General features: G+C 43.5%; 1 protein-coding gene across 5 annotated transcripts in view; it reads right to left on the bottom strand.

The window, feature by feature from the left end:
- Nucleotides 1-23595, bottom strand: part of LOC115587582 (dehydrogenase/reductase SDR family member on chromosome X) — a 61352-nt gene that overhangs the window by 32174 nt on the left and 5583 nt on the right. For 2 of the 5 annotated variants that reach the window (XM_030427490.1, XM_030427491.1), the window contains 2 exons: nt 12283-12555; nt 10368-10475 (listed from right to left, as the gene is read on the bottom strand). In XM_030427490.1, the coding sequence (XP_030283350.1) occupies nt 10368-10475; nt 12283-12388 (214 nt within the window). In that variant the 5' untranslated portion in view covers nt 12389-12555. The remainder of the gene's footprint in view (nt 1-10367; nt 10476-12282; nt 12556-23595) is intronic. The other 3 variants (XM_030427492.1, XM_030427493.1, XM_030427494.1) reach the window with 2 other exon arrangements.

Here is a 23595-nt window from a genome sequence, read left to right as displayed (position 1 = left end):
TACAAACTGTTCTTGTCTGGAAAACGAGAATGTTTTGTCCAATAAGCAGAACAAAAACACAAAGTCTTACTTTGATATTTAGCTGATTGACTCTTTTTATACCATGACAAAGATGCATCCCAGTTATCAGTTTCCTTGTTACATTAGTTACGGCATTGAAGTCCAAAAAGACAATTGTTATCAAGTTTTGCGAACAGAAAAAAAAAAGTTATCATACTCAATTACTCATAAGAATGGCCTACATAAAGCACATTTTCTACTCTTGTAGAGTTTGAAATTGCATGCGTATTCTTCAATTGGTGAAATATAGAGATGTTCCTTTGCACAACATGCATGCTGCAATTCATTTTTTTCCCAGTCATTATATTCACACTAGTCTCAACCAGCCAGACCAATCTCCACAGCGTCATCACTCTCCAACCTCTGATATATACCTCCTTGTTTTCCCTGTTACTCTGCCAGATTTTCTTTGTTTCTCCTCATATGTTCATTGGATTTAGGATTTTTGCTTTAGGATTTTTGAAATCCTCCTCCTTGAACCGGCACCTTATCGTGGTGGAGGGGTTTGAGCACCCGAATGATCCTAGGAGCTATGTTGTCCGGGGCTTAATGCCCCTGGTAGGGTCTCCCAAGGCAAACAGGTCCTAGGTGACGGGTCAGACTAAGATCGGTTCACTCGCCCCTGATGAATATAACAAGACCAAGGACGTGCACGTCGCCCGGATCGGCGTCACCGGGGCCCCACCCTGGAGCCAGGCCTGGGGTTGGGGCTCGCAGGCGAGCGCCTGGTGGCCGGGTCTCTGCCCACGGGACCCGGCCGGGCGCAGCCCGAACGAGCAACGTGGGCCCGCCCTCCCGTGGGCTCACCACTCGCAGGAGGGTTCAGAAGGGGCCGGTGCAGAGGGATATGGGTGGCGGTCGTGGGCGGGGGCCCTGGCGGCCCAATCCCCGGATGGTGACTCTAGCCATGGGGACATGGAATGTCACCTCACTGGGGGGGAAAGAGCCTGAGCTGGTGCGGGAGGTTGAGCGGTACCGGCTAGAAATAGTCGGGCTCGCCTCCACGCACAGCCTGGGCTCTGGAACCCAACTCCTTGAGAGAGGCTGGACTCTCTTCTACTCTGGAGTTGCCCGCGGCGAGAGGCGGCGAGCTGGTGTGGGCTTGCTTATAGCCCCCCAGCTCAGCCGCCATGTGTTGGAGTTCTCCCCGGTGAACGAGAGGGTCGTTTCCCTGCGCCTTCGGGTCGGGGATAGGACTCTCACCGTTGTCTCGGCTTATGGGCCGAACAGCGGTGCAGAGTACCCGGCCTTCTTGGAGTCCCTGGGAGGGGTACTGGAGAGTGCTCCAACCGGGGACTCCGTCGTTCTCCTGGGGGACTTCAACGCCCACGTGGGCGATGACAGTGTTACCTGGAGGGGTGTGATTGGGAGGAACGGCCTCCCCGATCTGAACCCGAGTGGTGTTTTGTTACTGGACTTCTGTGCTAGTCACAGTTTGTCCATAACAAACACCATGTTCAAGCATAAGGGTGTCCATATGTGCACATGGCACCAGGACACCCTAGGCCGGAGATCAATGATCGACTTTGTGGTCGTGTCATCTGACCTCCGGCCGTATGTCTTGGACACTCGGGTGAAGAGAGGGGCTGAGCTGTCAACTGATCACCACCTGGTGGTGAGTTGGATCCGCTGGCGGGGGAGGAAGCTGGACAGACCTGGCAGACCCAAACGTATCGTGAGGGTCTGCTGGGAACGTCTGGCAGAACCCTCTGCCAGGGAGATCTTTAACTCCCACCTCCGGGAGAGCTTTGACCAGATCCCGAGGGAGGCTGGGGACATTGAGTCCGAATGGACCATGTTCTCCACCTCCATTGTTGACGCGGCTGTCCGGAGCTGTGGCCGTAAGGTCTCCGGTGCCTGTCGCGGCGGCAATCCCCGAACCCGGTGGTGGACCCCGGAAGTAAGGGTTGCTGTCAAGCTGAAGAAGGAGTCCTACCGGGCCTGGCTGGCCCGGGGGACTCCTGAGGCAGCTGACGGGTACCGGCAGGCCAAGCGTGCGGCAGCACGGGCAGTCTCGGAAGCAAAAACTCGGGTCTGGGAAGAGTTCGGGGAGGCCATGGAGGAGGACTACCGGTCGGCCTCGAAGAAATTCTGGCAAACCATCCGGCGCCTCAGGAGGGGGAAGCAGTCCTCCACCAACACTGTTTACAGTGGAGGTGGGGAGCTGTTGACCTCGACTGGGGACATCGTCGGGCGGTGGAAGGAATACTTCGAGGATCTCCTCAATCCCGCTGACACGCCTTCCATAGAGGAAGCAGAGGCTGGGGACTCAGAGGTTGACCCATCCATCACCCAAGCCGAAGTCACTGAGGTAGTCCGTAAGCTCCTCAGTGGCAAAGCACCGGGGGTGGATGAGATCCGCCCTGAGTACCTCAAGTCTCTGGATGTTGTGGGGCTGTCTTGGCTGACACGTCTCTGCAGCATCGCGTGGCAGTCGGGGACAGTGCCTCTGGACTGGCAGACCGGGGTGGTGGTCCCCCTATTTAAAAAGGGGGACCGGAGGGTGTGTTCCAACTATCGGGGGATCACACTCCTCAGCCTCCCCGGGAAAGTCTATTCCAGGGTACTGGAGAGGAGAATTCGGCCGATAGTCGAACCTCGGATCCAGGAGGAACAATGCGGTTTTCGTCCTGGCCGTGGAACACTGGACCAGCTCTATACCCTCCGCAGGGTGCTCGAGGGTTCATGGGAGTTTGCCCAACCAGTCCACATGTGTTTTGTGGACTTGGAGAAGGCATTCGACCGTGTCCCTCGTGGCATACTGTGGGGGGTGCTCCGGGAGTACGGGGTCGGGGGCCCTCTGTTAAGGGCCGTACGGTCCCTGTACTGCCGGAGCAGGAGCTTGGTTCGCATTGCCGGCAGTAAGTCAGACCTGTTCCCAGTACATGTTGGACTCCGGCAGGGCTGCCCTTTGTCACCGGTTCTGTTCATTACTTTTATGGACAGAATTTCTAGGCGCAGCCACGGGCCGGAGGGGATCTGGTTCGGGAGCCAATGGATCTCATCTCTGCTTTTCGCGGATGATGTGGTCTTGTTGGCTCCTTCGAGCCGGGACCTCCAGCATGTCCTGGGGCGGTTTGCAGCCGAGTGCGAAGCGGCTGGGATGAGAATCAGCACCTCCAAATCCGAGGCCATGGTTCTCGACCGGAAAAAGGTGGCCTGCTCCCTCCAGGTGGGAGGAGAGTTCCTGCCTCAAGTGGAGGAGTTTAAGTATCTTGGGGTCTTGTTCACGAGTGAGGGAAGGATGGAGCGCGAGATTGACAGACGGATCGGTGCAGCGGCCGCAGTAATGCGGTCTTTGTATCGGTCCGTCGTGGTGAAGAGAGAGCTGAGCCGAAAGGCGAAGCTCTCGATTTACCAGTCAATCTACGTTCCGACCCTCACCTATGGCCATGAACTTTGGGTCATGACCGAAAGAATAAGATCCCGGATACAAGCGGCCGAAATGAGTTTCCTCCGCAGGGTGGCAGGGCGCTCCCTTAGAGATAGGGTGAAGAGCTCTGTCACCCGGGAGGAGCTCAGAGTAGAGCCGCTGCTCCTCCACATCGAGAGGAGCCAGCTGAGGTGGCTCGGGCATCTGTTTCGGATGCCCCCGGGACGCCTCCCTCGGGAGGTGTTCCTGGCATGTCCCTCCGGGAGGAGACCCCGAGGAAGACCCAGGACACGCTGGTGTGACTATGTCGCCCAGCTGGCCTGGGAACGCCTTGGGGTCCTCCCGGAAGAGCTGGAGGCAGTATCCGGGGAGAGGGAAGTCTGGGTGTCCCTGCTCAGGCAGCTGCCACGGCGACCCGGCCCCGGATAAGCGGATGAAAATGGATGGATGGATGGATGGATTTTGAAATCCCTGTCTGGATTTGTATGGTGTGATTAGACTGACTCTCTATCTAAGCCTACCTGCTTCTTCAATGAAGGCTTTGCCTTTTAGGAATTTTACCCTGTGTTACTGGAGTCTGCGTTTCAACTTCAAAGACAACATTTTTCAACGTAAGTTATTCTAAGTTTAATTATATGATCTTCAAAAAGACTCAGACTCTTTTTCAAAAGGCATCATCTTGATTCCAAATCTGTTCGAAAACATTTCAAGCGCAATTGCTTGCTCAGTAATATCTAGCTCTGGTATTTGATGGTGCAGAGGCTCAAACCATCCTTCAACCAAACTCTCTTCACACAAGCACTACGCTACCACTCCACCTGAAATATGCATCCACTCCATTACCAAAGAGGGATCCACTTTACCATAAATATTCTCCCTTCATGAATTACCTCAACAGGTCAGGAGAATCTGAAATGCAGATACACTCAGAGTCCCTGTGGGATCAGCTCTAATACGTCTGTGATTACAACAGACACTTAACCAACTTCTTCATGTATTGATTTTGTGTGCTTTATCATACGTAGGGGCTTAAGTCTTATTTATTTTCTGCTCAAGGATTCTCTCCAAGGATACTGTGACACTGACTCTGTGGTATACACGTTGAATGAATAAATTGTTTTCTTCAAAGTTTTGAAGCTCGTGCACTGAATGGAAAATGCAGTCTTACCATGGAAACCAAAAGAACATACTGATGTTCTTTCCATGGCATCTTGGAGGTTTGTTCAGATCCTGCCATCAAAAAGTGCTTTTATGAAAAACAAAGAAAATACTAATATTTTCACACTATGACCGGTTGTTAAAATGTCCTTCTCTGTATTCTTTATTCTCACCTCAAACTATCAGTGATTTAACAATTATTTTTCTGCCATGAATCTGAAGGAGACTAAGTAATGGACTGACTCCCTCTTTTCACACACACAAATATACAGCAACTAATCTAGTTCAGTTCAGACTGTTGTGTTGTGGGGTGCAAGCTTTTATGGCACACGATGAAATCTTCTTGAAGGATGGCTGACTAATCTGTCTACAAACATCTACAAAATGGGGGGGAAGGTGAAAAACACTCATCATAAATTTCTAAAGCCCAGAGACATATTCATCTAGCTTCTTTCGTCCAAAACCTAAAGATTCTTCATTTACTGTCTTAAATGACAAAGCACAGCAGAAAATCCCTTCACTTCAGTAGATGGAACCAGATTTTTTTCAATATGTTACTGACATTTTTGTCAACTTGCTTCTGAATGACTAATACATTTACTAATTGCTGCGGCTTTAGACAACAGTCACACTCAGTGCTTTGAGTCACTGACTAATGTAATTGACAACTGTTGCTGGTTCCCCTGTTCCTAGTGTTTCCAATGTTTTTCCCTCCATTGTGTTTCCAGTGCTCCCCTGTCTATCTAGGTATGTGTCCATAAGATCCACCATTTCCAAGCTTTCCATTCATTGTTCATGCAAGCAGACATGCAATGCATTCTTGTAGTGGAGCCATGCATTGCCCACTTCTCATTTGCATTTAATTTAATTCTGGCTACTTTATGCAAATCGGGGGCTTCTGGCATCGCCTCTGAAAACTCCAGTTTCCATAACTGCATGGCTTATTATAAAAAATGGCTTCAGAAACACATTTCACTGACCTATTTTGGTAATGAAACAGAAAATGTCACACAGAGCCGCCATGTTGGTCCAGTTGAAAAACCCGGAGCAGCGGCTCACGAGTAGTGTCCGTCCAATCAGGTGCAGCCAGTACGTTTTTGCATTGTTGCAGGAGGGTACAGCCTTTTTTGGTCAAGCTGGCTATGTGTCAAAAAACATCACTGTGGACACCATCTCTCTCTTTGTCATGTTTGTCTCTGTCTGTGTGTTTTTAGGTGTGGGAGTGGTTCTCCCATCTGGCTCGACTCAGTATACACACCTGCCTCTCATCAACTCATGAACCTGCAGTACATCTACCCCATGTTTCAATCTACTCACCGCCAGATTGTTGTCCTACCACTGTGGTATTGCTTCTTGTGTTTTTGCTGTGATTTTCCTGCTCTAACTTCCATTCTCTTAGCGCCTCAGGATCATCCTCATGTGCTTGTCTGTCTGCCAGCCATTTCCTGGTTTTCCTTTCACTACCGCTCACACCAGTCTCACTCCATTTCCCTCTCTCTTGCCATTCGCTTTTATCAAACCCTGTTTTTTCAATAAAATACCCATCACTGCTCAACATCTTCCATGTCCTGCACTTGGGTCCAAACCCCTTTTTCATAACAAAATGTGCAATTCCCCTGCTGTACCTCTCTTTTGTAGTTGCAATAAGCTGTATCGCAGGTTCTGCATGAATTTAATAATCTTTTAGAAATCGTTTATTCTTCTTCTGTGTTGATAAATCATGGCTAAAATGACTGCTTTTACTGTCTTTGATTACAGAGGAGAAAAGTAATAGTAAAAGCTACTGCTAAATAATCATATAATTTTGACCAATTAGGAGTATCAATTATTGCAAATACAGATCACGAGGTTACACCTGGGCATCTTAACCAACAACCTCAATCAGTTTACTGTTTAATTTGCAAGGGTTATGTACAATTAAAACTTATTCAACTTAATTGGCATTTGCACTCCCTGGGCAGAGAGATCAACCTCTCTATATTGTAAATTAGGTAATCAGGTGGTAGTCAGGAGGCTATTATTACAGACTGTAAAATGTAAACTAACTGTTTAGCTGTTGCAAGTGATTATTCTGATAACCTGATGATTAGGCTAAGTTGAGACCAAACCCTGTGACTGCAGACTATTAAAAAGAATAATAATAAAACTTGATCCTGTTACTTTTAATGGGAGCAGCACAAATTACATCAGGCCCCACTGGAGTGTACAATTGAGAAGATGCTAACGGCAGTTAGCTCAGCTGCCAGTTATGGTGTGTTGCTCGGAGAAATCTTAGATGAAAAGGAAAATGCACACCCTCAGAACTAGAATCCCCAGAAAAACCCTTCAGACAAAAGAACAAAGCATAACAATACGAACGATTAAACAGAATGTCATCTTTGCAGTCTTGTGTCTGTTCCACAGAGAAAACTACAGATCAGGATAGAAACAGCCTCAGAGACTGTCGGGCACATTATGATTTAGCCTGTCACTGTTCCAACACATCAGTTGTTGTTTTACCAAGCTTTGCTTAACAACTGAGTGTTTTCATGGGATTCTTACTCTAATAATATTTTCATTTGCATTTAGGCAAGAACACGCTCTTGGGTTGCCCTGGTGTTCAAACCTAATCTGAGACATAAATGTTGGCAATGTTCATTTCTGCAAACCACAAATATTTTGAAACTGTTGTTTCTTTATGTTGTGACCTCAGGTGGTTACCCTAACCTTCTTGTTGTTTAGGTCAAGATGATTGTTCGCTAAATTGGTTAGACAAACATGACTTTTCTTCACCCTCCTCAGAAAAAAAAATAAATAAGCAACTGCACATATGTGGAGTGTATCTGCAGATAACCAATGCAGTAATGCATACAGAGTCATCTTTGTCTGCTTTGTATATCAGGAGCTTACAGTTTAAACGTATAAGTTGGTAACAGCGTCAAGTATTTTCTGCATCTCAAGTTCCAGGGACATTTGTATTATTCGGGCAAGTATTTGAGCAACTAGGTCCATGACACAGCTGGTTGTCTACCCAAATGTGTGGTTAAAAAGCAAGTATATATCTGGCCTAAGGCTTCTACTAAGATACACGGAAATGATTCTGTGAACCTCTAGTACACACAGAAAGGCTGTTATGGTTAACCTTAGGATGCAGAGGGCAATTTTGACATTGTGTCCTAAGAGCCTGGTTGAGCCAACTCCCATTAAGAGGTCTGAAAACAGAAAATTAAATAAACTTAAATGTTATTGGAGTTGCATGTAGATAAGTATATGAGAGACAGCTATGCAAACGTCTCTGCAGCCAGAAAAGCCTGTTTCATCCACAAGTGACTTGGAGATAATGCCTCTCTCTCGGAAGGGAATTTATTTTCTTCATTCCCAACACCCCAGCAAAACAAATGCCGACGGATAAAAGTCAAAGATAAAAGCTGAACAGAGATTCCGACTAACTTTTGCACACACGCAATAAATCAGCAGTGAAAACTATTGCTGCAGAGAAAACACCCAGCCTCGGCTCACTGGCAACAACATGGCAACGTCACACCCAGAATACAAAACTCTCCAAGAGCAAGAGGCTCTTCCTGCAACAGTCTGGAAGGTGCAGAGAAAATTACAGCAATATATGGACTTATCAGCAACAGCCAGACGATATGAAAACGAATCAGTACCTCTGAGGGAAAAACATGTTCCTTGGTCAAAAAAGGGCCTATTTCCAGATTTCATCAAAGTACAAATAATGGTTCACCTCAGAGTCAGAGAGCCCCCAAAAAATGCTGAAGTGTGTGAGGGAGCCGAAGCCTTAATCACAGACGGAGGCTTGAACTGCTTAACGTGAAGGAGAAAGACAGGGGAGACATCAGAGGTGGAGTGATCAACATATTTAAGCAAGAGGCTCCAGGGATACAGGAAGAGAGAGTGATAGATGTGGTACATATCCTCGGTAGGTACGCACTCGACTGGAGGTCAAAAAAAAGGAAAAAAGACAGATATATACATAGATGTAAACATAGTTGCACTGCATCTATCTGCGAAAATATCACTAAATAATTAATGGAACAATACCAGGCCTTGTTTTATGCAAAGCAGCCTCTCGTAATCCTAAATTTGCATTTAACACTTGGTTTGATAACGGCATTTTAATCCCAGCACGGCTCAGAAAGTCTTTACATCATCTCACAGTGGAGCATCACGCATATTTCCTAATGATGAAAACAAACTGTTCTGATGTTATTCCAAACCTTAAGACGGATCAACTGGATGTCAAGAATGCGCCGTTGACCGTCTGATGCTAAGTAAGGATCTCTGACAGCGACAGGCTTTTTAAGTAGGCACACACACTTCAATATGACTGGCACTGCTGAGCCCTGGTTTTGTTCACTGTACCATACACATTGCTTTATTAGAAGAAGATCTGTGGTCTGGTATCTCAGATGGATCATGGATCACATTCTATTCAGCTATACAAAAAAAAAAGATGTACTGGGTTTTTCCACTCCATGCAGATAGTTTCTATCTTAATTAAGAGTTTAAGACTTCCACCTATTATATTTTTTACAGACCTCAGTGGCAATAGGATTCAAAGATGGTGAAAACCCTCCACAGTGTATCCTGTGTATTCAAGACCAGTGTGTGGAAGATGTTTGAAAGGTCATACATTTATCTCCTAAGGTTGTAACACACACACACACACACACACACACACACACACACACACACACACACACACACACACACACACACACACACACACACACACACACACACACACACAGACCCCACTGAGCAAAAACATATCCAAAAGACATCAATTCAACGTCTTTGATGCCGTTGAAAGATGTCTAGTGGAAAGACACAATGAAAGTGTTCTAATGTCTTTCTTATACATCTTTACAAAGTTTTTTGTATGGCAAATTTTACTCCACGCAGCAAAAGCTTCAGGGTAGATAGAACCTGGGTAGCCTGTATGAAGACTGCAGAAAAGCTTTTTACCAGCTTTACTAAATAACGTGTTCGGCCACACAACCTTGAAATATAGACCTACCCCACATGATGAGGTTGGATGACCAAAACGTGATATTTAAAAGAAAAGCTAATGAATAGCTCACCTGGTAAAGTAGAGTAAGTAAGTAAGTAAGTAAGTAAAGTGTTAAATAGACAGTCCTTCAGTGTGACAAATACACACTGCTTAAAGAACGTGGTCATACGTGGCGAATATGGTCTGAGTAATCAGATCTCAAATATGACGGCAAACATCTTTCTGGGATTGACACCTGTACTCAGAGCTGTCCACTCAGAATGGATGTTAACACCAGGTCTGAACAGGGCCATAAAATCATAACATCAGCGCTGTCCTCTATGCAGTCTGACAGTCTCTTCAGTTCTCCCTGAATAACAGCTGCACAACTGAGCGAAACTAATCTCAGCCTGTTTAGCAGTGATTGAGGCATTCCCACCATCATCTGTGACGGTACAAGGCTCATTTCTGCCATCAGTTTCACATCTACAAGTAAGGGTTTTGACACGTCGCTTTGTTATGTTTGCTGCATTGGACAGCCAGGTCATTTTATTTTTATGTGATACAAATTCAAATACAGTTATCCTTAGTATAGATCTTCCCTACATCCATGTACCTACTGACATACTTTCTGATACTGAGTTACAGTCTACACTCACTGTTCATGGAAGTTAACATAGGATGAAACTTCAAAATTCACTTTAATAAACTTGCTTTTATCAATTTCAATCAATTCTGTCTCTCACAGTGTCAGAGGTGATGTGGTGTTTTTTCATACTGTACCTATGATAACATGTGCCCCAAGTCTGGCCATGTGGCGGACTACCTCATAGCCGATTCCCCTGCCTCCTCCTGTCACTATGGCAACCTTGCCATCTTGTCTGGGCATCACTGGCAGAGGCAGAAGAGGACACACAGATATCAGGGAGAATGTCATTTGATAAGGCGGCTGCTGCAAGACGGGCCGCTATTTCAAGACATAAGAAGTCCTTGCGGTGAGACCTGTGGATGATCTGTGAGACCTTATCTAGGTTTCTAAATTCCTCTGGTACTGGCTGACAATTTTGCTTTGCTTTTCTAAAGAATGTTGTACCGGACAGTTTCTGAGTCGTTTTATACCGTCCAAAAAATGGATTCAAGGAATAAGCAGAATGGTTTGCCCTGTGGGCTGACAGCATGTCTTACAAAAAAGGTATGTGCAGTATATATTGATACAAAAGAAAGTAAATCACTCTGCCTTGCAATCCTGCAATCCTTGCCGCACTTCACTGGTTACCTCTTAGTCTTAAAATTGATTTTAAGATATTACTGTTTTTTTTGTAAAGCCTTGAGTGTTTTGGCTCCTGCCTATGTGTGATTTACTAACTCCCTACAAGCCCAATTTCTGCTTGAGATCCTCTGGCAGGGCCCTACGACTGGCTCCAAAATCTCGACGTGTGACCAAAGGTGACCAGGCTTTTGCTGTGCAGGCGCCCCTAAAACTCAGTATTCTCCTATAAGTCTCTTCTCAAAACTCACTTTTGCAAGGCTTTTTCTTCACTGATGGTATTTATTGGTATTTATTCATTCTTTATCTCTATAATATCTTAAGGTACGGGTGTGGGTTTTGTTTTTAAAGAGGCAATGCAAATTGGCAGAAGAAAATTCTACTCACATTTTCAACATTGATGAGGTAATAATACAATATCAGTAACATTTCTTTATTTTTCCATAACTGAATATAAGTTGTTTTCATGCCTTTTTGCAAATACCAGTCTGCAAGTTATGATCACAATTAATACCCATTAAACACAAATAGTCATTTGCAAATGCATGTCTGACTGTTGACTCAGTGTAGACTGCATCCTCTTCTACTACAAGACAATTACACTACTCATAATTAGTTAGGAATATTGACATACGGGTGCATAAATGCATGTGTATGGATTTGCAATTAAAGTCAAATGAAACGTTTCACATTACTTTTTGGGGGGGACCAAAAAATATTCATGGCCAAAAAATACAAAAGTCAGATATGTCACAGAATAAACAATCCAGTAAAACACTAAAATACCCCAGTATCCTTAACTAATTTTGAGTAGGTATGTTATTCAAATGTATGCATCGATGTAACTCCTTGAACAATATCTGTTAAGTGAGCAACTAAGGAATATTGTTGTTACCAGTGTTCTGTATTGTATTGGTTGAGTCGGCTGCACTGTCAATGCAGCGCCTGGACTGACCTGAAGCCCAGATGCGACCTGTTCTCCTGTGATTAGCCATACTGGACCAAACCGCTTTATAAAAACTGTCAATTTAAACCCACATCGCTGGACGACGCATGTAAAAACTTTGAGGGACATCGTTTGAAAAGAGCAGGAAGCGATAGGCTCTTCTGTTGAATTCGGCAATCATAATACACAAGACAGCACTCTATTTCCCTCATGTTTCGACTTTTACACTTCTAATCCGGTCAGGTTAGCTAGCGTCAACATAGCTTTAGTTAGCCGTTTACGTTAGGCACCTAGGCGACAGCTCACTGCGAGGTAGAAGTTACTGCTTCGAGCTAAATGTACTAATTAACAGTAAACCTAACACTTTTTTTTTTTTTTTTTTACATAGCTGCTAATTAACGTGCAACGTCCATGACAGTTATTAAGACCACACGGCTGCCAGGTTAAGGAGTGAGACACTTGGCTGAACTTGAAGTCAAACTGACCTTGCAACCTGAACGGCTTGCTGAACAGCTGCACCAACACAAGCCTCAACCCGAGCAGGTAGAGTCTGATAATTGGGAGAAGCTGAGACCGAGCAGCAGACAACATCTCTGCTGCTTGGTCCTGTCATGAGTCCTGTACCGGAGCGAGCGGTGCGGAGGAGGAGGAGGAGGAGCTGCTCCGGGGGAAAGGCCAGTTCCGACTATGGGACACGTCCCAATATGAAGGCGTCCATCCTCTCATTCTTCCTTGTCACATCTTTCAGTGAATATATTCTACAGAAAGACAGCAGAGAGTATGGAAGCTTATTACCGCCTGAAAACTAAGCTTGACGGGAAAAATATTAAGAATCAGAATCAGAATACGAAATTGTTTTTGTTCCTGATGCTCCGCTCCGTGCAAAGTAGAAATAGAAATACAGCATGAATGGAAACAAGAGATAAAGATAAGGATATAAATACAAAATAAAGTAGACAATAAAATAGAATAAAATAATAAATTAAACAATAAAATAAGATAATAAAGTATACAATTTCAAGTGTATGGTATGTCATAATTATAAAATTTAAGAAAAAGTAATAATTTATATGATAGAATGTTGAAATCATGAATCAATTAATATATCAATTAAATACAAAAATTATAATTATGAGACAAAAGCCAAAGTTATAAGAGAAAATTGTTAAATATGTGATAAAGAGTCGAAATTACGATATGAAAATACAAATTATGGAATAAAAAGTCATATAATGAGATTTTAAAAAGCCAAAATTATTCCAAAAGATCAAAGTTATGTGATTGGAGTGAGTGAGACTAGAAATGATGTGATCTAAAATCAGTCAAAATCATGAGATACAGTAAAAGATGTATCAGATTTAAAGTGAAATTATGAGATAAGAGTCAAAATAAAGATTAAAAGGTCAAAATTATAACAAATAATAATTAAAAAAAAATCAAGATAAAAGTAATAATGTATCCATCATATTATTATTTTATTCTCTTAATTGCGAGTGATCTGATTAATATGATTGTCCATGTGAGTATTTGTTTTAATGTAATTTTTGTTTAAATTAGGTTTCATCAATGTTTTTTCTTTAGCTGTCAGAAATTTGCTTCCATAGAAGAGAGTTATTGAAGACCTACTAACACTAAATCCTATTTTGAAAATGGGCTCTTCTTTAAATTGCCTTCTTCACTAATTGTCCTGACAGCCAACTGTCTAGTTGACCTTGAAAAGAAAGCGTGTCTCTTCCAGGCTGCAGCTATCCATCACTTATCTGTGGAGGTGGAATTAGTGTATGATGGAGGGGCGAGTCGTCGCTGCTGCTTGGCTGCTTGATGTGCCGTATGATCCCTCTCAGTAGATCCAGCATATTGCTCCCCTCAGCTCACTGACTATCTTATTAACTGCTGCCAGATAGGTCACACACCACAGAGGCAGCAGAGGCATGACACACCAGTTTGATCCATAATTTCCCAGGATATATGGGCTTTAAGAACATGTCTCTGGAGCGGTGCAGCTCCTGTCTGCAGCTCTCCGCCTGCACTTTCTGCTGGATGTAAGGTTTCCCTCTCCTGGGATCACCTGAGTCCATGAAACCAGTCTCCTCTTACTAGAGGCGAGTCATGCTGCTGTGATAATTAGTCAAATAGGACCTCAGCTGTGAAAATCGTGACTATTTTTTTCCTCCCACCATCTGAGCACTGATTCCTCTGATTTAATCAGCACAAAGTTTTCCCTAAACAAATATGCAGAAATAAATGTGGGATTTCCAATAACATCTGCTACACCAGGGCAGCCCGAAGTGGGGCAGGCAGGAGGGCCAGAGAAACATTCAGGATAACGTTAAGTTTTTCTCTTCTGAGGTTCATTTCCTTTTCTGAGTTTTGTCCCTTCCACCTCAGCCTCCTGACACTTTTGGGACAGTGATCCTCGGTTGTTTCAGTCCTGGAGTGATTACTTTTTCCAGATGCTTGTTAGAATTTGTTACGATATACATAAATGGAAGTTGAGGATTACAAGAGCAGTTACGTCATCTAGAAAGAGCCCCGACTTCAATGATGAGAGCATAAATATATGCTTAAATCATATCGGCAGGTTTTTTGATGAAATACATTCACCGACCTGTTTTTGAATGAGACATACCCTCGTACAAGGGCTCAGCTGAAAGTCATTACAAGCTGAGAGTAGTGACGTGAATGCTTGTAATTGATGAGTTATTAAAAGAGCAAAGTTGTCATTCAGCTTTTTTATCTTTGACAAATGTTTATTTCAGTCTCCTGGAAATAGAAGGAAAGGACACCTGCTGCGCTGAGTCACCTTCCCTGAGCAAAATGTTTGAATGATAATGGCCATCACCAAATCGATCCTGTGTGGGAGTGGAAATGGATTAAGGGCAATTAATGAATCTACATCTGGTTGCTGTTATATATAGCCATTTATAAACAAAAAGTAAAGTGTAGTATTAACCCTACTCAACAAAGATATCTCATGAAAATCCCGCCACGGCGTTCGATTGACAGCTGATTGACAGATACCACTGGACCGAACGCTCGGCCTAAAAGAAAGGGACAAAATCAGAATCATTCTTTACCAAAAGAAAAAGACTTTTAGGCCAAATATAGGGCCTATGTTCACAAATCTGAAGAGACAGCCTGCTACTGTGATGGATTGTGTTTGGCCGGCAGTGCAGAGCCATCGGAATTATCACTGGCACTCAAAGTAGGCCAGGCAGAGTCTCCAAGTCCTCTATTTCAACTAAATTACAATCATCTATGTTAAAGACAGGTCTGGGCCATTCACAGTCACTTCCCTTTTTCCTCTTTGGCAGGGAAATCATTAGTATTAGTTTGTGTCTTGCCCGCTATCCAATGGTTAAGGTCAGGCGGCACTGACAAGAAGTTGGCCCCAGTTATTAAAGTCTGCTTAGAAGGCAGTTAAATGAGCAGCAACATAAAGAGACTGTGTCATCATCAGCGCTCCTCTGATGGAGGCTGAGCTGCGGATGCTGTGTATTTAAATGTGCACGTGTTGCCACTAATGCGAGCTGAGGGGAGCTGAGTGTGTGCGTGCGTGCACGTGTGAGTGTTTGTTCCGCTGCAGCCTGAGAGGTTGGAAGGTCATCGAGGCGCGCTGGCCTGCTATTGTTTAAAGGAAATCGCATCTCATGCATGACTACGGGATGATTATTTGGGCTGATGGGACATCAGGGAGACAGTCCTTTACAACACACAAATGAAGACATATGTGCACGCACACACGCACACACACACGTATGAGATATGCTGGGAACAGGAAATGACAGGAGGGTGCGTGATGCAAATAACATGTGAACAGCATCAAAATAGCTCCAAACAACAGTCACCTAGTCTTATATGACAACCACTGGCTGGCTGCAAAGCCCGACTTGTCTTATTAAGTAAATCCAGGCTGACAACAGCTCAACGGGACGCCTGCGTGTGTGTGAATGTGTGTGTGCTGCCAGTTCAAATGTAATCTTCATTTCATGTTTCACATAGATTTATTCCTGGTGAGAAGAGAGGGTGGATGATATTGGATATTTCGATAGCAATGACAGTTTTCAAATATTTTGACACGCCGTTCCCTCAGCACTTTACCCCACATTTGTTTTTGTTGCCACAGAGGGGAGATGGCAGGTTAAAATGTCATATTGGGAAGAAACAAGATTTTCCGGGTGTGTCACGGGCAATTTGGGCTCAAAAGTGCAACAGCTCGTTTGAATTGATGTTGTCTTTTTCTCTCAGTTTCTCGGAGATGCCTCTTATTCTCAGAAGCCGCCCCCAATCTGAGAGGCAGACGATCAAAGATGGACTCGGAGACTCAGACAGAGCTGCGGGCTATGCAGTGTTCGACCTCTAACAAGACAGCACATGTGTATGTATATGTAGGAAACCCATGGGAAATGTTTGAAAAAAGGTCTGTGTGCACCGAGTGAGATTGCGTGTTATCTGGAGGGTGTCGGCAGTATGTGAATGTGCTTGTAAGTGTGAGGCAGGCAAAGAGATGCTTGGAGAAAGTGTTTCTATTGCTGTATGTGACTGTGGACGTACAGAACGCGTTACCAGGATGTTTGAAAAAAGGAAGGGAATTAACGTTTCAATCCAACATTTTGGTATGTGTACAGATTAAACAATGGAGATTGATGGACTTTTTTGCACAGCATGTATTTTAACTTTTCACGTAACACGGGTAGCTCATCGGGAAGACGTTGGCGAGACGTCGACCAATTGCCAACGAATCGCCGATGTCTCCCCAAGCGCTCCCCATGCTACTTCTTTCCCATTTAACTTCTATTCGTACATGTGCTCTCTGGGAAGGTAGCCATGCTCCTGAATCGTATATTTTACTCTTAATGGTTTACAACCTGAACATCATGCTGTATTGCAGAAGACTTGAAACTGGCGATTGAGACCATAAACTGATCAGGAAATTGTTTACTGAGGTAATAAATCAAGCAAGACGTAGGGCCATTTTCTCATAAACTTACATAAAATCTGACTTCTTCTTTAAACCAGTGGACTCATTATGAATACTGCAGGTTTAAAGCACTTTAATAGCACTTATAGCTTCACTCTTCAGACCTGGAAGATCTGTTCATATTTTAAACAGTCACCTGGTAAAATTAATAAGATTAATGATGGCTGCATTTGATTAAGGTTCCTGGGCTCTGGTCACTCACTGATATGGCTTATTAGGACACTTACTGGTGAGGAGTCATAATTAAATGTAGTCAGTGTTGTTATTTACAACTGTACTTTTCCTGCTCTGAGGAGTCAAAACTTCAGGGATGAATGGTTCTACAGTAAGACGAAGGACCACTATGGTACCTGGAAATTGTGCTTAAAATTACACATATGGTGTTTGTCAATTTAAAGGTATTAATTATAGTTTGTGAAGAAACTGTTTAAGTTAAGACTGAAAATACATTAGGGAAAGACTACATACTCAACAGGTGTGTAGTGATGATGCCCTGTCGAACGATCACCAAAACCTTGTAGAGTCTGTCCTGCAAATGAGCCAGCTCACAGAGCAAACTAACTCTCCTTTCACATAGCTGCGGCTGTCAGCGTGGCCAGACATGAGATCGTCACATTTTAAATTCTTTTTCTGTGCCAAAGTGACGCCCATGTTGGTGTTGGTGACGTATAATGAGCAAAACAATGTAGTTCACCGAGCAATTACAATAAACGTTGTATCTTTACGACCAACTGAGACTCGCTTGACTTGCAAAATTATCTTTTAAATTGACAAACAACTTGTGGAATTCGTGGCAGCATCAAAACTGGATCAAAAATTATTTTTCTCGCCATTTACTACCACGCATATTTCTCCCGAAATTAGGTCCCATGAGGGAAACCAGAAGGAGAAGGGATGAGGCTGACCCTTTATGCAAAGCTAAGCTAATAACCTGCTGACCTCAGCTCCAAATTTACCGTACAGAAACAAGAGTGGTACTGATCTCATCTAACACAACTGATGGGATGATGAGCACCTCCTCTTCTTCTTTCCAGGAAGTCAGAGTTTCTTTGTAAAGGCCAAAATCACTATAGTGTCTCAAAGGGCTTCATCAGCCCACAACAGCAGGGGCGTCCAAAACAGACCCAGCTCTCTGTGACTCTCTATGGAGACAGAGAAATACTACTGAAAAAAAACAATCACTAACACTTAGATTGTAAGTCAGCGAGAAAAATAGAAGAACCCCCGCAGGAGAGGCAATTCAGAGAGAGATCCCCCCCTCCACCGATGGCAGGATGTGGACTAGGAGCCGTGGGTGGGAAGAGGCAGTGGACTGTACGTGGACAGATTTGGTAATTGTTGTGCCGCCTCAGCTGCAGCCGCCACAGGCTCTCCATGGGGAAAGAAGCCAAAGGCCAGCTTGTAAACATGAAAGTGAAACCTGAGATTTTCTGCATGTGTTTGCAGTGGGCGACAGCACACGCCATATAACATCCTGGATCCCCTTCTTTTTGACTTACAGGCATTTGCAAGCAAGAGTGGCACAAATTCCCTTATTGTGACAACTTACACTTTCATTATCGGTTGCAGGTAAAAGCAACTCAGAAAGCAACCATTAAAGAGTCATTCTGTACTGTTCTATACATGCAATTGCTTGTTGGTCAGTTAGAAATAGGTCTGTATGTGTTAAGCATGATTTGTTTTTTTCTCTCTTTACTTTCCTCTTTCTTTCTTCTCCTTTGGAGCCATACTCTAAACCTAAAAGGAAGTCGGCCATTTTGAATTTACTGTGCTTCCTGTGGTTTTTGCCGTTTGCTGGTGCTGAACCTTAATGAGCTCCTCCTATAAAATTAACCAGATTGACTTCAAAATTGGACGGACCAATCTTAATACCTTTGAGCCAAAAGTTGTTAAAAAAACATGAGCATGTGTTCATGGTTGACATTTACACGCCACTAATCAGTTAGAACCACAGCGCCACCTAGAGGAACAAGGGAAATGACACATTCAATACATTGATGTACTACATTGATTGAGGTTGTCAGTTTTTATCAACAGTACTGTGGCCAGGTGGTGAATTTGGATCTGCCGCCATTAAGTAGCTAAGAGGTTACGACTCTAACATACATTGTCCAATCTGCACCAAACTTCGCAGGTTTCTTAAGAATCTTGGTCTGAAGAAGTGATCAAGGTTCTAATAAATACATTTGAACTTTTTCTTTTGCCATGGTAATAGCTGCACTTCTTCAGATCCAGTGAGGATTTCTTTTGCCACTGTTTTGTACTGCACATGACCATTTGAACAAACCATTCCTTGAATTGTAATTGGTCTTTGCTTACAGGCAAATAAAAAAAAGGCAAATATTTTTTTTTTTAAAGCTGAATCATATTTGAGGTAAGACACTACAAGTGCAGAATGATGCTTCATTTTATAGGCGATATCGCCTATAAAATGAAGCATCATTCTGCACATTCTGCACTAGTGTCTTACCTCAAATATGATTCATATATATATATATATATATATATATATATATATATATATATATATATATACACACATATATAACACCTAGATCTTCTTTTCAGAAGGCTTTTTATTATGAGATTTTCAGAATATATAGAGTAGAATATACAGCACAGAATTGGGTCATATTGCTGTTTAATCCTGATTATATCAGCACTATGGAGACTGCAGCTCCTTTCCAACACTTACTGAGGTATTTAGACCCCATGAGACCCATAAACACTCATCATTTCACATATTTTTTAAGTGGAAGCAGAACACATCACACTGTTGTTGTTACGCTGTTCAGTTATTTGTTGGTTTGTCAGCGGCAGTACACAAAACATTCTGAAAGGATTTCTATGAAACTTGCGTGGAGGACGGGTCACGGCCCAGAATAGACCCCTTTAACATTTGGAGTGGGTCCCGATAAAGGGACGGATCCAGGATTTCTTTTCACTGCACAGATCTTGATGTTAAAAATCAGGGTATTTAGGTCATTCTAGTAACAACCTCAAGCTTGTAGTCTTGAGTTAAAAGGATGCACAGTACCTGTTCATCTGTGAGAGAGTCTTTCACTGTGTGTAATAAAAAGCTGCTTGAAACATTGTTTTTCCACATGCTCGCAGGTATTTTCACTCATTCGTGTGCAGACATTTTAGTATAATTCGTGCAATGCCTGTGCGCTATTAATTCGTCATGTCGTGGGGGCAAGAGTCTATCTCGTGTGTGTTTGTTTGCGTGCGTGTGTGTGCATGCTAATGCTCATCAAATACATCGCTTCTCCTCGCTGACTTCTGGGAGTGGATGCCTTTCCATTAGTAGATGTAGAATGAGGAGCAGTGGGAGGGATATTTGCTTGCACCAATTAAGTCTGTCATTAACTACGTGCAACACACACACACACACAAACTCTCAAACACACGCACACATATTATGCACATTTTAATTTAACACCCTGTGAGTCAGTGTGTTTCTGTCTGAAACTTGTTGTCACTGAGACAGGACTGTGAGCAGACTCATTCATCTCTTGCTCGCTCACTTTCTGTCTGCTTTCCTCTCTTTCTGTCTCTCACTCCAGGCGTATGTGCACACACACACATACACACACACACACACACACACACACACACACACACACACACTCTTAGGTTGTAAGTGTGTGTGTGTGTGTGTTTGTGTGTGTGTGTGTGTGTGTGTGTGTGTTTTGCCTCCTTGGCTTCCAGCCCTTCACCTACCTCTCAGTTTAACCCCACAACACCGATGCCTCAGCGCAGTCATGCAGTCACACAGTCACACAGACTCGTGCGTTTGGTTCTGGCTGTGTGATTCTGTGAAATAAAATTTAATCTAATACCAACCATCTGAATGGGAAGCAGCTTTTAATAATATCCTCTGCTGAAGGAGGTTATGTATTCACTTGCGTCTGTTTGTTGGTTCGTTGGTTCGTCAGCAGGATGCAATGACAACCATAAAGCCCCTTAAACCTCTAATAAAGGCACCATACTGTGAACTACTGTCGCCTCAAAATCAATACTTCATGTGCTGATGATCCCCCTATTAATTGAAGTTTTAATTGTTCTGGTTTTTCATTTCTAATGTGAACACTGGAAATAAAGACATAGGTTTGGATTTGGTACATTTCTTTGCTGGTGTCAGATTATTTATGATATAGACAGAGCCGAGAGTCCCCACTGTTATCAATTAATCTGTCGATGAATTTCACAATTAATCAAGTCGTTTAGTCACTATGTCGTAAAAATTTTTTTGAAAAATTGAAAAATGATCCTCAGGAAATTTCCAACACCCAAAGTGACGTTTTCAGACTTTTTCCTTTGTCCAACCAACAATCCAAAACTCAAAGTCTCTTTATTTACTGTCATAAAAGACAAAGAACCAGCAAAAATGTTGGATATCTTTCGACATATTTGCAATTAATGCAATGGTTCTTGATGAGGCTCGATTGGATTAAATGGGACTGTTGGGCCTTGGCAGAGGTATGCGCTCTACTGAGTGCCATTCTAGATCATAAGTTTTGAGTCTCCACCAATTTTAACTTCATCCAAGTCTGGGTCACTAAAACACGACACTTTTGGCTAAATTTAGACATTCAAACGCGACCACTTTCAACCTAAATTATTTAAAAATACTCCTCAAGCACTTAGTAGGTTAAGTGTTTCCTTATTTCACTCTACTGAAGCTGTGAAAAAACCCCAAAACAGTATTAAGACGTGGGACAATAAAGGTCTGGGGTTAATGAGATGGGGACATATTAGAAATGAAAGATGATTAAAGACGACTCATTACAGTTAATAAAGGTTTTCCCCCGGGGGAAACTGTGCAGATAATAAATATATAATCAAACACCCTGCATCACATCTGTTCCAGGAGCAGAACTGAAGACAACAGCTGTACTGTATCACTCTGGATTCAGGTCCTGCCTCACTCATGTTTACCGGTATTGACTGAACTGTCCACCTGGCCGGAGGGATGGCAGATGTGATTCATGTCTAACGCGGTGTTTCCCTCCCAGTCTGCGCTCAAATGCTAATAATGTGCGCTGTTTGGGCTGGAGGGAGTCCATTATACGCTGACGGTATCACATCTTTGTCCATTGGGGGACGCACGCCGGGGAACATGGGAGATGGAAAAAGGAAGTGGAAGAGCGAGAAGGAAGAGAGAAGGCTTGCACGCACCTTCTGGGGGAAAGAAAACAGTGTGTGTGCGTGTGTGTGTGTGTTGTTGAAGCTCGGACACAGCAGACACGTGTCACCTCAGCTCCAGTGCCGTCAAGCTAAACTGACATAAACAGCCCCGGGCGGCCCTATCAGAGATGGACTTTACATAACGGCTGAGTCACTCACAATCTATTTTTATGGCTTTGAGGTGTGTGCGTGTGTGTGTGTGTGTGTGCGTGTGTGTGTGTGTGTGTGTGTGTGTGTGAGCGTTCCAGTGCTTCTATCTGTCCGAGAGCCAATTTGAGTTTTTAGACCTTCAGAATGAGGACATATTTGTGACGTCAGGTGGTCCTGACCAGGCTTCAGCTCCTGCTCGAAGGCTCCGACTTGGGTTTTTTATTTTTTTTTTTTTAGGTTACGGTTTGAATAAGGATTAGGTTTAGAGAGGAGAAAGGATGTAGAGCTTTTTTTAAGAATTTTTTGCGGGGTTTGGGGATTGTTTGCTTGTCGTGAGAGTGCAGGAAGGAGCTGACGGGAGAGGAGAGGTGAGAGACAAGAGGGATGAGGTGCAACAGGAGGCCGTGGGCATGAGGTGCTGATGGGAGTGAGTGAATGAATGAACGAAACACAACAAGTGTGTGTCCCAGAGAGAGAAATACACTGGCTGCTCAACCTCAGAAAGAAATCAGACGTATTGAAGTGGAGAAAGGAGTGGAGAAAGGAGGGAACACCGTCAGGGCAGATACAGAGTGTCCTCTGTCTTTTAACAGATGGGTGACAATTTCAAGGGAGATCCCACAGAGACCTCGTCCTTCCTGTTGATCCATTTCATTCTCATCAAACCTCACAATGGCCCCCTGTGTCCTGTATGAAAGCATATTAATTTGTCTTGTTTCTCCTCCCATTCATTCAGTATTTCTCCGTAATTTGTCACCCATCTGTACTTTCCACTTGTTTGGGAGAGAAGATTTCAGTAGTCCAAGGACCTCTGAGTTGATAATAATATCAGTACATTTCTTTTCTTTTCTTTTTTGACCCCTATTTGCCTCTTTTATAGTTGTATCAGACAGAACGGATGCGGAGTGACAGGAAACAGGATGAGAGCGAGGTTGGACTCCAACCCCGGGCACCGCAACATAAAACGCTTTTTGATTTGTGATCCCTCAAATTTTGTTGTTTCACAGATGTTAACTGAGCTGTGGCCCGAGGTGACATCGGGTTGGTTGGGTGGGTAGTGTGTCAGCGGGAACCTTCCAAGGCCCCCAAAATTGAGTGATTGCTGAAGTCGAACTGAATCAGTTTTCATCATCAGAGACTCTGCTCGTTGCTTCACTGTGAATCGTTTCATTTTTTTAGTCACATGTCACAAAAAATGTAAAAAATGCTCATCATGATTTCACAGAGCTTGAAGTGACAGCTGCAAATCGCTTCTGTTCTCCAACCAACGGTCCAAAACATCGAAGTCTCGTCAAAAATGACAAAAAGAAGCAGCAAATTCTCATATTCAAGAAGGTGGAACCAGCAAATGTGTGACAAGTTTGCTAAAAAAAAAAAAAAAAAAAAAAATGACTGAAAGATTAATTAATTATAAAAAATAATTTTCTTTCAAACACTTGATGGCTGTGGCTCTATTTGTTAATCACAGAAGATTTTA

The sequence above is a fragment of the Sparus aurata genome, chromosome 9 (assembly GCF_900880675.1).
Source record: "Sparus aurata chromosome 9, fSpaAur1.1, whole genome shotgun sequence".
Classification (NCBI taxonomy): Eukaryota; Metazoa; Chordata; class Actinopteri; order Spariformes; family Sparidae; genus Sparus; species Sparus aurata.
The sequence above is the reverse complement of the archived record's forward strand: the minus strand, read 5'-3'. Positions and strand labels throughout refer to the sequence as shown.